The sequence below is a fragment of the Oncorhynchus mykiss genome, chromosome 21, assembly GCF_013265735.2.
Source record: "Oncorhynchus mykiss isolate Arlee chromosome 21, USDA_OmykA_1.1, whole genome shotgun sequence".
Taxonomy (NCBI): Eukaryota; Metazoa; Chordata; class Actinopteri; order Salmoniformes; family Salmonidae; genus Oncorhynchus; species Oncorhynchus mykiss.
In genome coordinates, this window is record NC_048585.1 from 8,550,459 (window position 1) to 8,568,146 (window position 17,688).

Here is a 17,688-nt window from a genome sequence, read left to right on the forward strand (position 1 = left end):
AAGTAGAATACATTCATTCTTGTTTTTATAAAGCTAGTAGTGACTTAACAAGGCCTTTGTTGGAGAGAAGTAGAATACATTTATTCTTGTTTTTATAAAGCTAGTAGTGACTTAACAAGGCCTTTGTTGGAGAGAAGTAGAATACATTTATTCTTGTTTTTCTTGGTTAATGTTTTTGTCGTTGTTTGTCTAATCCGTTTGATAACCATTCGTCTGGTTGGTTTAGTGGCAGAACTGGGGTTGTGGAGTACAGTATGTCTGGTTGGTTTAGTGGCAGAACTGGGGTTGTGGAGTACAGTATGTCTGGTTGGTTTAGTGGCAGAACTGGGGTTGTGGAGTACAGTATGTCTGGTTGGTTTAGTGGCAGAACTGGGGTTGTGGAGTACAGTATGTCTGGTTGGTTTAGTGGCAGAACTGGGGTTGTGGAGTACAGTATGTCTGGTTGGTTTAGTGGCAGAACTGGGGTTGTGGAGTACAGTATGTCTGGTTGGTTTAGTGGCAGAACTGGGGTTGTGGAGTACAGTATGTCTGGTTGGTTTAGTGGCAGAACTGGGGTTGTGGAGTACAGTATGTCTGGTTGGTTTAGTGGCAGAACTGGGGTTGTGGAGTACAGTATGTCTGGTTGGTTTAGTGGCAGAACTGGGGTTGTGGAGTACAGTATGTCTGGTTGGTTTAGTGGCAGAACTGGGGTTGTGGAGTACAGTATGTCTGGTTGGTTTAGTGGCAGAACTGGGGTTGTGGAGTACAGTATGTCTGGTTGGTTTAGTGGCAGAACTGGGGTTGTGGAGTACAGTATGTCTGGTTGGTTTAGTGGCAGAACTGGGGTTGTGGAGTACAGTATGTCTGGTTGGTTTAGTGGCAGAACTGGGGTTGTGGAGTACAGTATGTCTGGTTGGTTTAGTGGCAGAACTGGGGTTGTGGAGTACAGTATGTCTGGTTGGTTTAGTGGCAGAACTGGGGTTGTGGAGTACAGTATGTCTGGTTGGTTTAGTGGCAGAACTGGGGTTGTGGAGTACAGTATGTCTGGTTGGTTTAGTGGCAGAACTGGGGTTGTGGAGTACAGTATGTCTGGTTGGTTTAGTGGCAGAACTGGGGTTGTGGAGTACAGTATGTCTGGTTGGTTTAGTGGCAGAACTGGGGTTGTGGAGTACAGTATGTCTGGTTGGTTTAGTGGCAGAACTGGGGTTGTGGAGTACAGTATGTCTGGTTGGTTTAGTGGCAGAACTGGGGTTGTGGAGTACAGTATGTCTGGTTGGTTTAGTGGCAGAACTGGGGTTGTGGAGTACAGTATGTCTGGTTGGTTTAGTGGCAGAACTGGGGTTGTGGAGTACAGTATGTCTGGTTGGTTTAGTGGCAGAACTGGGGTTGTGGAGTACAGTATGTCTGGTTGGTTTAGTGGCAGAACTGGGGTTGTGGAGTACAGTATGTCTGGTTGGTTTAGTGGCAGAACTGGGGTTGTGGAGTACAGTATGTCTGGTTGGTTTAGTGGCAGAACTGGGGTTGTGGAGTACAGTATGTCTGGTTGGTTTAGTGGCAGAACTGGGGTTGTGGAGTACAGTATGTCTGGTTGGTTTAGTGGCAGAACTGGGGTTGTGGAGTACAGTATGTCTGGTTGGTTTAGTGGCAGAACTGGGGTTGTGGAGTACAGTATGTCTGGTTGGTTTAGTGGCAGAACTGGGGTTGTGGAGTACAGAAAAACATGTTTTATGGTTTTACACAGAAATAGGCTTGACTCAACCTGATAACAGTGTTCTTTGAACCCTCCAAAATAAAATAGAGAGCGACAGAGAGAGAGGAGGAAGAGGAGGGGGGAGAGGTAGCAGAGAGAGAGAGAGAGGAGGAAGAGGAGTGGGGAGAGAGGTAGCAGTGAGAGAGAGAGAGGAGGAAGAGGAGGGGGGAGAGGTAGCAGAGAGAGAGAGAGAGAGAGAGAGAGAGGAGGAAGAGGAGTGGGGGGAGAGGTAGCAGAGAGAGAGAGAGAGAGAGAGAGGAGGAAGAGGAGTGGGGGGAGAGGTAGCAGAGAGAGAGAGAGAGAGAGAGAGAGAGGAGGAAGAGGAGTGGGGGGAGAGGTAGCAGAGAGAGAGAGAGAGGAGGAGGAAGAGGAGTGGGGGGAGAGGTAGCAGAGAGAGAGAGAGAGAGGAGGAAGAGGAGTGGGGGGAGAGGTAGCAGAGAGAGAGAGAGAGGAGGAAGAGGAGTGGGGGGAGAGGTAGCAGAGAGAGAGAGAGAGAGGAGGAAGAGGAGTGGGGGGGAGAGGTAGCGGAGAGAGAGGAGGAAGAGGAGTGGGGGGAGAGGTAGCAGAGAGAGAGATTAGTTTAGTGCTGTGTGAAAGGCTGGCAGACTGTCTAATTGAGCCACTGCCAGCCAGGATCTTTTTAGAGCTCTTCACCAAGGCTGAAACCAAATGGCACTACTTTTGACCAAGGCCAATAGGGAATGGGATGCTATTTGGGATGCATTCCTGTCTCTGTATCTCATCATGTAAAACTACCGTGTCGGATTCAATGAACAAGTCTCGAGTCGCCTGTTTCTACTTCAACGAGTCTCCAGTTTCTACTTCAACGAGTCGCCAGTTTCTACTTCAACGAGTCTCCAGTTTCTACTTCAACGAGTCGCCAGTTTCTACTTCAACGAGTCGCCAGTTTCTACTTCAACGAGTCGCCAGTTTCTACTTCAACGAGTCGCCAGTTTCTACTTCAACGAGTCGCCAGTTTCTACTTCAACGAGTCGCCAGTTTCTACTTCAACGAGTCGCCAGTTTCTACTTCAACGAGTCACCAGTTTCTACTTCAACGAGTCGCCAGTTTCTACTTCAACGAGTCGTCAGCCCTGGATCTCCTGCTTACTCCAGACCAGGCCCTGATCTCCTGCTTACTCCAGACCAGGCCCTGATCTCCTGCTTAGTCCAGACCAGGCCCTGATCTCCTGCTTACTCCAGACCAGACCCTGATCTCCTGCTTACTCCAGACCAGGCCCTGATCTCCTGCTTACTCCAGACCAGGCCCTGATCTCCTGCTTACTCCAGACCAGGCCCTGATCTCCTGCTTAGTCCAGACCAGGCCCTAGATCTCCTGCTTAGTCCAGACCAGGCCCTAGATCTCCTGCTTACTCCAGACCAGGCCCTGATCTCCTGCTTACTCCAGACCAGGCCCTGATCTCCTGCTTACTCCAGACCAGGCCCTGGATCTCCTGCTTAGTCCAGACCAGGCCCTGATCTCCTGCTTACTCCAGACCAGGCCCTGGATCTCCTGCTTAGTCCAGACCAGGCCCTAGATCTCCTGCTTACTCCAGACCAGGCCCTAGATCTCCTGCTTAGTCCAGACCAGGCCCTGATCTCCTGCTTAGTCCAGACCAGGCCCTAGATCTCCTGTTTACTCCGGACCAGGCCCTGATCTCCTGCTTAGTCCAGACCAGGCCCTAGATCTCCTGCTTACTCCAGACCAGGCCCTGGATCTCCTGCTTAGTCCAGACCAGGCCCTGGATCTCCTGCTTAGTCCAGACCAGACCCTGATCTCCTGCTTACTCCAGACCAGGCCCTGATCTCCTGCTTACTCCAGACCAGGCCCTGATCTCCTGCTTACTCCAGACCAGGCCCTGATCTCCTGCTTACTCCAGACCAGGCCCTGATCTCCTGCTTACTCCAGACCAGGCCCTGATCTCCTGCTTAGTCCAGACCAGGCCCTAGATCTCCTGCTTACTCCAGACCAGGCCCTGATCTCCTGCTTAGTCCAGACCAGGCCCTAGATCTCCTGCTTACTCCAGACCAGGCCCTGATCTCCGGGACTGAAAGAGGAAGTGGCGTGGCGAAAGAGAGGCCAAGCGAAGTGGCATCCTGACGAGACTACGTCGACAAGCAAATAGACTGCCATTGACCCTCGATCTCTAATGTTGAGGAAGTTTTAAGATAGAATGATAAGCTGTAGTCCACGCTATTTACCAAGAGAGTTCATCTATACGTTTGATAGCTGTCTATTCCCCACCATAAACCCATGCTTGGCACTAAGACTGCACTCAAAGAGCTGAATGGGGCCATAAGTAAACAAGACAATGTACTGTTCAGAGGCAGCCTTTTTCTTGGCCAGTGATTTTAATGCAGGGAAACTGAAATCCGTTTTTATACCAGCATGTCACCTGTGCAACTAGAGGGAACCAAAACTCGTGATCATCTTTAGTCCCACACACAGAAACACATACTAAGCTCTCCTTTGCCTTCCCTTTGGCAAATCTGACCAGAACTCTCTGTTTCTTACAAGCAGAAACTCAAGTGGTCCGATGAAGCGAATGCTAAGTTACAGGACTGTTTCGCACAGACTGGAATATGTTCTGGGACTCATCCAATAACACTTAGGAGTTTACCACATCAGTCACCTGCGACATTAATAACTGCATCAATGACATCGTCCCTACAGTGACCGTGCGTACGTACATATCCTAACCAGAAGCCATGGATTACAGGCAACATCCGCACTGGGCTAAAGGTTAGAGATGGAGCTTTCAAGGAGCAGACACTCCCTCTACAGGAGTGTCTGACCCCTGCCCTCTACACGAGGGTCTGACCCCTGTCCCCTACCTACTACCCTCTACAGGAGTGTCTGGCCCCTGACCCCTGCCTACTACCCTCTACAGGAGTGTCTAACCCCTGCCTTCTACAGGAGGGTCTGACCCCTGTCCCCTACCTACTTCCCTCTACAGGAGTGTCTGACCCCTGTCCTCTGCCCTCTACAGGAGTTTCTGACCCCTGTCCCCTACCTACTACAGGAGTGTCTGTCCCCTGCCCTCTACAGGAGTTTCTGACCCATGTCCCCTACCTACTACAGGAGTGTCTGACCCCTGTCCCCTGCCCTCTACAGGAGTTTCTGACCCCTGTCCCCTGCCCTCTACAGGAGTTTCTGACCCCTGTCCCATACCTACTACCCTCTACAGGCGTGTCTGGCCCCTGACCCCTGCCCTTTACCCTCTACAGGAGTGTCTGAATCTGCCCACCCCTGCCGTCGACCCTGAGGGCGTGGCGTGTGTTCAACCAACCAGAGCCCCGTGGACCTGTGACGTCACTGTGACATCATCATGTTCCCCTCCGTGACCCGTATCCTCCCCTCTAGGGTGTCATCACCGCTCCTCCTGGCCACCATGTTGATGCTGGTGGCCGCCAGCCCCGTCTCGGGATCGGACGCGGAGACGTGTTTCTCCCGACAGCATCAGAACGCCATAGTGAATGTCCGCCAGGCGCTGGTCCGACCGACCACCGTCATGGACTCCAGAGTCACCCAATCAGAGAGAGACTGTGTTCTGGCCTGCTGCTCAGAGGACGTCAAGCCAGGTAGGGGAGAAACAACACACACACAACACACACACACACACACTAACACACAATAACACACAATACCATGCAATACCACACAATACCATGCAATAACACACAATACCATGCAATAACACACAATAACACACAATAACACACAATAACACACAATAACACACAATACCACACAATAACACACAATAACACACAATACCACACAATACCATGCAATAACACACAATACCATGCAATAACACACAATACCATGCAATAACACACAATAACACACAATAACACACAATAACACACAATAACACACAATAACACACAATACCACACAATAACACACAATAACACACAATACCACACAATAACACACAATAACACACAATACCACACAATACCATGCAATAACACACAATACCATGCAATAACACACAATACCATGCAATAACACACAATACCATGCAATAACACACAATAACACACAATAACACACAATACCACACAATAACACACAATAACACACAATAACACACAATAACACACAATACCACACAATAACACACACACACAATAACACACAATAACACACAATAACACACAATAACACACAATACCACACAATAACACACACACACAATAACACACAATACCACACAATAACACACAATACCACACAATAACACACAATAACACACAATAACACACAATACCATGCAATAACACACAATAACACACAATAACACACAATAACACACAATACCACACAATAACACACAATAACACACAATACCATGCAATAACACACAATAACACACAATAACACACAATACCACACAATAACACACAATAACACACAATAACACACAATACCACACAATAACACACAATAACACACAATACCACACAATAACACACACACACAATAACACACAATAACACACAATAACACACAATACCATGCAATAACACACAATAACACACAATAACACACAATACCACACAATAACACACACACACAATAACACACAATAACACACAATAACACACAATACCACACAATACCACACAATAACACACAATACCACACAATACCACACAATAACACACAATACCATGCAATAACACACAATAACACACAATAACACACAATAACACACAATACCACACAATACCACACAATAACACACAATACCATGCAATAACACACAATAACACACAATAACACACAATACCACACAATAACACACAATAACACACAATAACACACAATACCATGCAATAACACACAATAACACACAATAACACACAATAACACACAATACCATGCAATAACACACTATAACACACAATAACACACACACACAATAACACACACACACAATAACACACAATAACACACAATACCATGCAATAACACACAATAACACACAATAACACACAATACCACACAATACCACACAATAACACACAATACCATGCAATAACACACAATAACACACAATACCACACAATAACACACAATAACACACAATAACACACAATACCATGCAATAACACACAATAACACACAATAACACACACACACAATAACACACACACACAATAACACACAATACCATGCAATAACATACACACGGTGGAACTTTCAAGCAGAAGGATTGTTGGTCGTGATACTTGGTATTGGTAGAGGAGAGACAACACGGTGGAACTATCAAACAGAAGGATTGTTAGTCGTGATACTTGGTATTGGTAGAGGAGAGACAACACGGTGGAACTATCAAACAGAAGGATTGTTAGTCGTGATACTTGGTATTGGTAGAGGAGAGACAACACGGTGGAACTATCAAACAGAAGGATTGTTAGTCGTGATACTTGGTATTGGTAGAGGAGAGACAACACGGTGGAACTATCAAACAGAAGGATTGTTAGTCGTGATACTTGGTATTGGTAGAGGAGAGACAACACGGTGGAACTATCAAACAGAAGGATTGTTAGTCGTGATACTTGGTATTGGTAGAGGAGAGACAACACGGTGGAACTATCAAACAGAAGGATTGTTAGTCGTGATACTTGGTATTGGTAGAGGAGAGACAACACGGTGGAACTATCAAACAGAAGGATTGTTAGTCGTGATACTTGGTATTGGTAGAGGAGAGACAACACGGTGGAACTATCAAACAGAAGGATTGTTAGTCGTGATACTTGGTATTGGTAGAGGAGAGACAACACAGTGGAACTATCAAACAGAAGGATTGTTAGTCGTGATACTTGGTATTGGTAGAGGAGAGACAACACGGTGGAACTATCAAACAGAAGGATTGTTAGTCGTGATACTTGGTATTGGTAGAGGAGAGACAACACGGTGGAACTATCAAACAGAAGGATTGTTAGTCGTGATACTTGGTATTGGTAGAGGAGAGACAACACGGTGGAACTATCAAACAGAAGGATTGTTAGTCGTGATACTTGGTATTGGTAGAGGAGAGACAACACGGTGGAACTATCAAACAGAAGGATTGTTGGTCGTGATACTTGGTATTGGTAGAGGAGAGACAACACGGTGGAACTATCAAACAGAAGGATTGTTAGTCGTGATACTTGGTATTGGTAGAGGAGAGACAACACGGTGGAACTATCAAACAGAAGGATTGTTAGTCGTGATACTTGGTATTGGTAGAGGAGAGTGGAACTTTCAAACAGAAGGATTGTTAGTCGTGATACTTGGTATTGGTAGAGGAGAGACAACACGGTGGAACTTTCAAACAGAAGGATTGTTAGTCGTGATACTTGGTATTGGTAGCCTCTTTGGGAAAGGTGTACCGCTAGCGCCCGGCCTCGACAACATCCGGTGAAATTGCAGAGAGCGATATTCAAAATACAACATTTGTAGTATTAAACATTAATGAAAATACAAGTGTTATACATCTGTTAAAAGCTTAACTTCTTGTTAATCCAGCCGCTTTGTCAGATTTCAAAAAGGCTTTACGGCGAAAGCGGCCCACGTACAAAAGCATTAAAAACATTTTCCAACCAAGCAGAGGCATCACGAAAGTCAGAAATAGCGATCAAATAAATCACTTACCTTTGAAGATCTTCCTCTGTTTGCAATTCCAAGGGTCCCAGCTACACATCAAATGGTTGTTTTGTTCGATAAAGTCCTTCTTTATATCCCCAAAAAAGTCAGTTTAGGTGGCGCGCTTCATTCAATAATCCACCGGTTTCCCCTCGTTCAAAATGCTTTACAAAATGAATCCCGAATGTTACCAATAAGCTTCGTCCAAACAAGTCAAACAACTTTTATAATCAATCCTCAGGTAGCCTAATATGGAAATAAAGGATCAAATTTAAGACAGAGAATAGTATGTTCATTACCGGAGATAAATAACGAAGTGTGCGCTCTAATCCACGCGCGTCATAACACTACAGCCAAAATGGGAGCCACTTAGAAAAACTACAAATTCTAGCTCTTATTCTTTTTTAAACAGCCTAAAACTCTTTCTACAGACTGTTGACATCTAGTGGAAGCCCTAGGAACTGCAACCTGGGAGGTATTCCTTTTTATATTCCCATAGACAGCCATTATAATGAGAGGTGAGGTGAGCCCCCCAAAACAATTCCCGGATGGATTCTCCTCGGGTTTACGCCAGCTATATCTGTTCTGTTATATTCACAGACATTATTTTAACAGTTTTTGAAACTTTAGAGTGTTTCCTATCCAATACTACAAATTATATGCATATCCTAGCTTCTGGGCCTGAGTAACAGGCAGTTTACATTGGGCACCTCCTTCATCCAAACTTCCGAATACTGCCCCCTATCCATAAGAAGAATTGTTAGTCGTGATACTTGGTATTACTCTCCGTGTCTGATTGCTCTCTCCCCTCAGGTATAAAGTGTACCCTGGCTGTGTTCAACCCTCACAAGCCCTCTGAGCCTCCCAACAACCACAACTGTCATCTGTTCCACTGCCAGAGTGAGCAGGACTGTCCCCTCCTGACTGCTGAACAGGGCATCAACACATACGACATCTTCAAAGGTGAACGCATCTTCCTTCAACTAAACGTCTGGGCCCTGGTCCCCAGCTCTATGTAGAGAATAGGGGTCCATGTCAGACGTACTAGTTGTTTGTGTGCTCTTGTCTTGTTTTTGTGTTTCACAGAGTCTTTCATCTCTGCGTGAGTTATGTTCTGATGTCATGTTTTCCATAGGTTTGATTCATCCCACCACGGGGATACCTACTCCACCTTCCACAATCCAACCAACTACTACTACTGCTACTGCTACTACTACTACTACTACTACAACACCTACCATCAGACCACAACCCACTACTACTACATCGACCACCACTAAACCTACCACCACAACCACACCACAACCTACTACTACCACCACTACACCTACCACCACACCACAACCCACTACTACTACTACCACCACTACACCTACCACAACTACAACCACACGACAACCCACTACTACCACCACTACACCTACCACCACAACCACACCACAACCCACTACTACTACTACTACCACCACTACACCTACCACCGCTACAACCACACCACAACCTACTACTACCACCACTACACCTACCACCACAACCACACCACAACCCACTACTACCACCACTACACTTACCACCACACCACAACCCACTACTACCACTACTACCACCACTACACCTACCACCACAACCACACCACAACCCACTACTACCACCACTACACCTACCACCACAACCACACCACAACCCACTACTACTACCACCACTACTACACAACCTACTACCACAACGACACAGCTGACAACCACAACAAAACAACCCTCTTTAATGATAGTAACAATGCCTGTTATAACACGACCGACTCCAACCACTACTACAACAACACAACAAACAACATCCTGGTCACGACCAACTCCAACCACTACTACAACAACACAACAAACAACATCCTGGCCACGACCAACTCCAACCACTACTACAACAACACAACAAGCAACATCCTGGCCACGACCAACTCCAACCACTACTACAACAACACAACAAGCAACATCCTGGTCACGACCAACTCCAACCACTACTACAACAACACAACAAACAACATCCTGGCCACGACCAACTCCAACCACTACTACAACAACACAACAAACAACATCCTGCAACAATACTCCTACAACAATATCTACAATAACCACTATGAACAGAAAGCCCAATAAACCTCCCAAAAAAACTAACAAATTGTCTAAAAAACCCAAACCACATCCTGCCACTACTACTACCACTACAACAACAACAACAACTTCTTTACCTGTCTCAACTACACCCCGCAGAGACCCAGACCCCATCAGAACTACTGAAAAACTCCAGCCAGCCACTGAGCCAGCTACCACCACCACCACTTCTACTGGTGCTGCTGCCACCACTAAGAGCCCAGCAGCCATTGAGCCCCTGATCCCAAGGACAACACCAGAAAACGAGCTGGTGCTGGTGCCCAAGGGGGTCCAGGCAGCCCCAGCTTCCCCAGGGACAGAGGGTCAGGGCGGGGGGAAGGAGGTGGCAGGGCGGGGGGCTCTGAAGAGCTCCCTGGTGGCTGTGGTGGTGGTAGGCCTGGCCATCCTGACTCTGGCCCTGGCTGTGGTTGGACGTAAGGCCATGGAGTCATTCGACCGGCGACACTACACCAGGCTGGAGCTTAACGACCTACACTACGAGGTGTGATTGAACCTTTACACACACACACACACACACACACACACACACACACACACACACACACACACACACACACACACACACACACACACACACACGTCCAGGTTCACAAAGAGGGATAATAAACAAGACACACGGGGAAAGAAAGGCAATAATAATATGTTTCTCTTCAGTTTGCTCTGTTTTAATTCAATCGTTTCTTTAACCACATATTTATTAGATAAGAAACATGTTCAGTTTAATTTTAAGAGCATATCAATGTACTGTCATTCATTACAACACAATAACAATAGTGTCGTTGAACAGACCCCTCTTATAGTATTCTAAAACAGTAGAGAGATATCAGAGGGCTCTAGAACAGTAGAGGGATATCAGAGGGCTCTATAACAGTAGAGAGATATCAGAGGGCTCTAGAACAGTAGAGGGATATCAGAGGGCTCTATAACAGTAGAGAGATATCAGAGGGCTCTAGAACAGTAGAGAGATATCAGAGGGCTCTAGAACAGTAGAGAGATATCAGAGGGCTCTAGAACAGTAGAGAGATATCAGAGGGCTCTACAACAGTAGAGAGATATCAGAGGACTCTAGAACAGTAGAGGGATATCAGAGGACTCTACAACAGTAGAGAGACATCAGAGGGCTCTAGAACAGTAGAGAGATATCAGAGGGCTCTAGAACAGTAGAGAGATATCAGAGGGCTCTAGAACAGTAGAGAGATATCAGAGGGCTCTAGAACAGTAGCGGGATATCAGAGGGCTCTAGAACAGTAGAGAGACATCAGAGGGCTCTAGAACAGTAGAGAGATATCAGAGGGCTCTAGAACAGTAGCGGGATATCAGAGGGCTCTAGAACAGTAGAGAGATATCAGAGGGCTCTAGAACAGTAGAGAGACATCAGAGGGCTCTAGAACAGTAGAGAGATATCAGAGGGCTTTAGAACAGTAGAGAGATATCAGAGGGCTCTAGAACAGTAGAGAGATATCAGAGGGCTCTAGAACAGTAGAGGGATATCAGAGGGCTCTAGAACAGTAGAGAGATATCAGAGGGCTCTAGAACAGTAGAGAGATATCAGAGGGCTCTAGAACAGTAGAGAGATATCAGAGGGCTCTAGAACAGTAGAGAGATATCAGAGGGCTAAGGAATAAAGAACCTTAAGCAGCAATGTCTCTATTCCAACAACTCAGGAACCCTCTGAATTTAAAGGTTATAGTGTAATTTGGGTGAACTATCCCTTTAAGCAAACAGCAAACACAAAGTGATAGCCTCCCCTATGTACAAGAGAGTCATTGGAGGCTGGTCAAGGGAGGACGGCTCATAATAATGGCTGGAATGGAATAGATGGAACGGAGTCAAATACTGGGAATAAACCAAGTCTAGATGTGTTTGATGCCTGTCTATTCATTCCAGCCATTACTATGAGTCCCTCCTCAGATTCAAGGTGGCACCAGCCACCACTGATAAGTGTACTGACTGAGACCTTTAAAATAGGAGCAACTGACAGAGGCCTTTAAATAGGAACAACTGACTGAGACCTTTAAAGAGGAACAACTGACTGAGACCTTTTAAAGAGGAACAACTGACTGATACATTTAAAGAGGAACAACTGACTGAGACCTTTAAAAGAGGAGCAACTGACTGAGACCTTTTAAAGAGGATCAACTGACTGAGACCTTTAAAGAGAAACAACTGACTGAGACCTTTAAAAGAGGAGCAACTGACTGAGACCTTTTAAAGAGGATCAACTGACTGAGACCTTTAAAGAGAAACAACTGACAGACCTTTAAAGAGGAACAACTGACTGAGACCTTTAAAGAGGAGCAACTGACTGAGACCTTTAAAGAGGAGCAACTGACAGACCTTTTAAAGAGGAACAACTGACAGACCTTTTAACGAGGATCAACTGACTGAGACCTTTAAAGAGGAACAGCTGACAGACCTTTTAAAGAGGATCAACTGACTGAGACCTTTTTAAGAGGATCAACTGACTGAGACCTTTAAAGAGGAACAACTGACTGAGACCTTTAAAGAGGAACAACTGACTGAGACCTTTAAAGAGGAACAACTGACTGAGACCTTTAAAGAGGAGCAACTGACTGAGACCTGTTAAATAGGAACAACTGACTGAGACCTTTTAAAGAGGAACAACTGACTGAGACCTTTAAAGAGGAACAACTGACTGAGACCTTTAAAGAGGAGCAACTGACTGAGACCTTTAAAGAGGAGCAACTGACTGAGACCTTTAAAGAGGAACAACTGACTGAGACCTTTAAAGACGATCAACTGACTGAGACCTTTAAAGAGGAACAACTGACAGACCTTTTAAAGAGGAACAACTGACTGAGACCTTTAAAGAGGAGCAACTGACTGAGACCTTTAAAGAGGAGCAACTGACTGAGACCTTTAAAGAGGAGCAACTGACTGAGACCTTTAAAGAGGAGCAACTGACTGAGACCTTTAAAGAGGAACAACTGACTGAGACATTTAAAGAGGAACAACTGACTGAGACCTTTAAAGAGGATCAACTGACTGAGACCTTTTAAAGAGGAACAACTGCACAGTGTGTTAGGTACAATAAGACTTGCCTTTCCCTTCTGCATGTTTAACCATCTATAGCCATATGATGATGTCTGTGGACTGCTTGTTTCTAATCACCAACTCCAATTCTAAATGTCTGACTGACTTTAAACATGTGTTTTTCACCGTGCTGTGTGCTGTGGGTTAATTCCTTTGCTTCTGGCAGAGTTCTGGACGAACACAATGATGGATGCAAATCTTGTACAATCTGATGCACTATGGTATCCTATGTTTTTTGATATAACACACTTCTTTTTAAATGGTAGGATTGTTTTCATAGGTAGATGACACTGGTCGCACACTATTTTCATACGTCGATTTGTATTGTGTACTGTGCGAGTATCCACTTATACAGAAGGAATGTGTGAGATTACTGACTGACTGAGTGGAATGGAGAAATGCCCACTGGTAGGTTAGATGTAATACTACGATGTACCACAGGGTGGCGCAGCATTAATGTAATACCACGATGTACCACAAGGCGGCGCAGCTATCTCAGAAACCACTACTGACTTCTTATTGGCATGCAGCGCAGTCACTTTAAACCACGTCACACCACTCGGGAGCATGGAGCCAAATTTAATATAATTTTGCACAAAATGATAACCTTGTTTATTACTGGTATTGCTTAGATAATTTGTGAGGTACTTTGGTCTTGTTTTGTGAAGTGTTGCTTTCCAATCACTTTGGGATTAGATGTTTTATTAACTGAATTCTTGTAAGAAAATAAAAAAATGTGATTTTTGAATAATGTTTGTGGTGGTATTTGAATCTACTTTTATCTCACGGTGAAGTGGTTCGGAAATAATATTCCGGGCCAACGAAAGAACAAAAGTACATAAATGTGCCCAAACACGGAACAACAGACAACAAGTCTGGCGCGTAACAATACCCACATAACATAAAAACAACTTCACACAAAGACATGGAGGGGAACAGAGGGCTAAATACATGCAGTGTGGTTGGGGAATGAAAACCAGGTTTGTAGGGAACAAGACAAAACAAATGGAAAGATGAGAAATGGAGCGGCGATGGCTAGAAAGACGGTGACTTCGACCGAACAAGGAGAGGAAGCCGGTGACTTCGACCGCCGAACGAACAAGGAGAGGAGCCGGTGACTTCGACCGCCGAACGAACAAGGAGAAGAGCAGGTGACTTCGAACGAACAAGGAGAGGAGCCGGTGACTTCGACCGCTGAACGAACAAGTAGAGGAGCCCACTTCGGAAGTCTTGACAGTTCCAGAAACAATGAAAAGTATTCTCTCTCTGTCTTACACACACACACACACACACACACACACACACACACACACACCACACACACCACACCACACCACACACACACACACACACCACACACACACACACACACACACACACACACACCACACACACACACACACACACACACACACACACACACGGCACAATGATGATCCTGTCCCGTTTGCTACATTTCTACTTTTCCATTTTAGTCATTTAGCAGACGCTCTGTTGGACTGGATCGTCCTTTAGTTGGCCTGTAGCTCTATTGGACTGGATGGTCCTTTAGTTGGCCTGTAACTCTATTAGACTGGATCGTCCTTTAGTTGGCCTGTAACTCTATTGGACTGGATCGTCCTTTAGTTGGCCTATAACTCTATTGGACTGGATCGTCCTTTAGTTGGCCTTTAGCTCTATTGGACTGGATCGTCCTTTAGTTGGCCTGTAGCTCTATTGGACTGGATCGTCCTTTAGTTGGCCTGTAACTCTATTGGACTGGATCGTCCTTTAGTTGGCCTATAACTCTATTGGACTGGATCGTCCTTTAGTTGGCCTGTAGCTCTATTGGACTGGATCGTCCTTTAGTTGGCCTGTAACTCTATTGGACTGGATCGTCCTTTAGTTGGCCTATAACTCTATTGGACTGGATCGTCCTTTAGTTGGCCTGTAGCTCTATTGGACTGGATCGTCCTTTAGTTGGCCTGTTGCTCTATTGGACTGGATCGTCCTTTAGTTGCCCTGTAGCTCTATTGGACTGGATCGTCCTTTAGTTGCCCTGTAGCTCTATTGGACTGGATCGTCCTTTAGTTGGCCTGTAGCTCTATTGGACTGGATCGTCCTTTAGTTGGCCTGTAGCTCTATTGGACTGGATCGTCCTTTAGTTGGCCTGTAGCTCTATTGGACTGGATCGTCCTTTAGTTGGCCTGTAGCTCTATTGGACTGGATCGTCCTTTAGTTGGCCTGTAACTCTATTGGACTGGATCGTCCTTTAGTTGGCCTATAACTCTATTGGACTGGATCGTCCTTTAGTTGGCCTGTAGCTCTATTGGACTGGATCATCCTTTAGTTGGCCTATAACTCTATTGGACTGGATCGTCCTTTAGTTGACCTATGACTCTATTGGACTGGATCGTCCTTTAGTTGGCCTGTAGCTCTATTGAACTGGATCGTCCTTTAGTTGGCCTGTAGCTCTATTGGACTGGATCGTCCTTTAGTTGGCCTATAACTCTATTGGACTGGATCGTCCTTTAGTTGGCCTGTAGCTCTATTGGACTGGATCATCCTTTAGTTGGCCTGTAGCTCTATTGGACTGGATCGTCCTTTAGTTGGCCTGTAGCTCTATTGGACTGGATCATCCTTTAGTTGGCCTATAACTCTATTGGACTGGATCGTCCTTTAGTTGGCCTGTAGCTCTATTGGACTGGATCGTCCTTTAGTTGGCCTGTTGCTCTATTGGACTGGATCGTCCTTTAGTTGCCCTGTAGCTCTATTGGACTGGATCGTCCTTTAGTTGGCCTGTAGCTCTATTGGACTGGATCGTCCTTTAGTTGGCCTGTAGCTCTATTGGACTGGATCGTCCTTTAGTTGGCCTGTAGCTCTATTGGACTGGATCGTCCTTTAGTTGGCCTGTAGCTCTATTGGACTGGATCGTCCTTTAGTTGGCCTGTAGCTCTATTGGACTGGATCGTCCTTTAGTTGGCCTGTAACTCTATTGGACTGGATCGTCCTTTAGTTGGCCTGTAACTCTATTGGACTGGATCGTCCTTTAGTTGGCCTGTAGCTCTATTGGACTGGATCATCCTTTAGTTGGCCTATAACTCTATTGGACTGGATCGTCCTTTAGTTGACCTATGACTCTATTGGACTGGATCGTCCTTTAGTTGGCCTGTAGCTCTATTGAACTGGATCGTCCTTTAGTTGGCCTGTAGCTCTATTGGACTGGATCGTCCTTTAGTTGGCCTATAACTCTATTGGACTGGATCGTCCTTTAGTTGGCCTGTAGCTCTATTGGACTGGATCATCCTTTAGTTGGCCTGTAGCTCTATTGGACTGGATCGTCCTTTAGTTGGCCTGTAGCTCTATTGGACTGGATCATCCTTTAGTTGGCCTTTAACTCTATTGGACTGGATCGTCCTTTAGTTGGCCTGTAACTCTATTGAACTGGATCGTCCTTTAGTTGGCCTGTAACTCTATTGGACTGGATCGTCCTTTAGTTGACCTGTAACTCTATTGGACTGGATGGTCCTTTAGTTGACCTGTAGCTCTATTGGACTGGATGGTCCTTTAGTTGGCCTGTAGCTCTATTGGACTGGATGGTCCTTTAGTTGGCCTGTAACTCTATTGGACTGGATCGTCTGTTCCACACAAGATGATGATTATCCAGAAATCTTTTTCTTCATATTTAAACTCAGATGTTGAGCAGAGAAGGTTCCCTCTTGAATTGGCCCGTAATAATGAGAAGAATATATGAATGTGATGTAGAATGTGTTTTTATATGAATGCCTGCCTCTGCTGAAGGAGATAGTGCCTCTACCAGTGCCCCTACCAGTCCCAAAAGAAAGTCATCTTCAGGGACCCATCCATGCCCAAAACCAATCATAACATATCTAACAATAATTGCATCTCCTTAGTCAGATTTAACAGTCAATTACATTTAGTCTTGTGGCAACAAGACCCAGGCAAATCCAGGATTGCCCTGCAGACCTAATAAGGAAAACAAATATAAACAACATGCAACGATTTCAAAACATTTGACTGAGTTACAGTTCATTGAAGGAAATCAGTCGATTGAAATCAGTATCTGGTGTGACCACCATTTCCCTAATGCGGCGCGAC

General features: G+C 45.4%; 1 protein-coding gene across 1 annotated transcript; it reads left to right on the plus strand.

The window, feature by feature from the left end:
• Positions 1-3,982: 3,982 nt before the first annotated feature.
• LOC118942994 (myosin-G heavy chain-like) lies at positions 3,983-11,023 on the plus strand. The gene is made up of 7 exons (XM_036958457.1): positions 3,983-4,028; positions 4,877-5,003; positions 5,093-5,310; positions 9,185-9,334; positions 9,458-9,473; positions 10,143-10,463; positions 10,636-11,023. Exons 1-7 carry the CDS (start codon positions 3,983-3,985, stop codon positions 11,021-11,023), a joined length of 1,266 nt encoding a protein of 421 aa, XP_036814352.1.
• Positions 11,024-17,688: the final 6,665 nt, after the last annotated feature.

Coding starts and splice junctions, on each gene's coding strand:
- LOC118942994 (XM_036958457.1), top strand. CDS start 3,983: ATGCTTGGCACTAAGACTGCACTCAAAGAGCTGAATGGGGCCATAA. Junction 5,311..9,184: donor CTCAGAGGACGTCAAGCCAG/GTAGGGGAGAAA, acceptor CTCTCCCCTCAG/GTATAAAGTGTACCCTGGCT. Junction 10,464..10,635: donor AACACAACAAACAACATCCT/GCAACAATACTC, acceptor TACACCCCGCAG/AGACCCAGACCCCATCAGAA.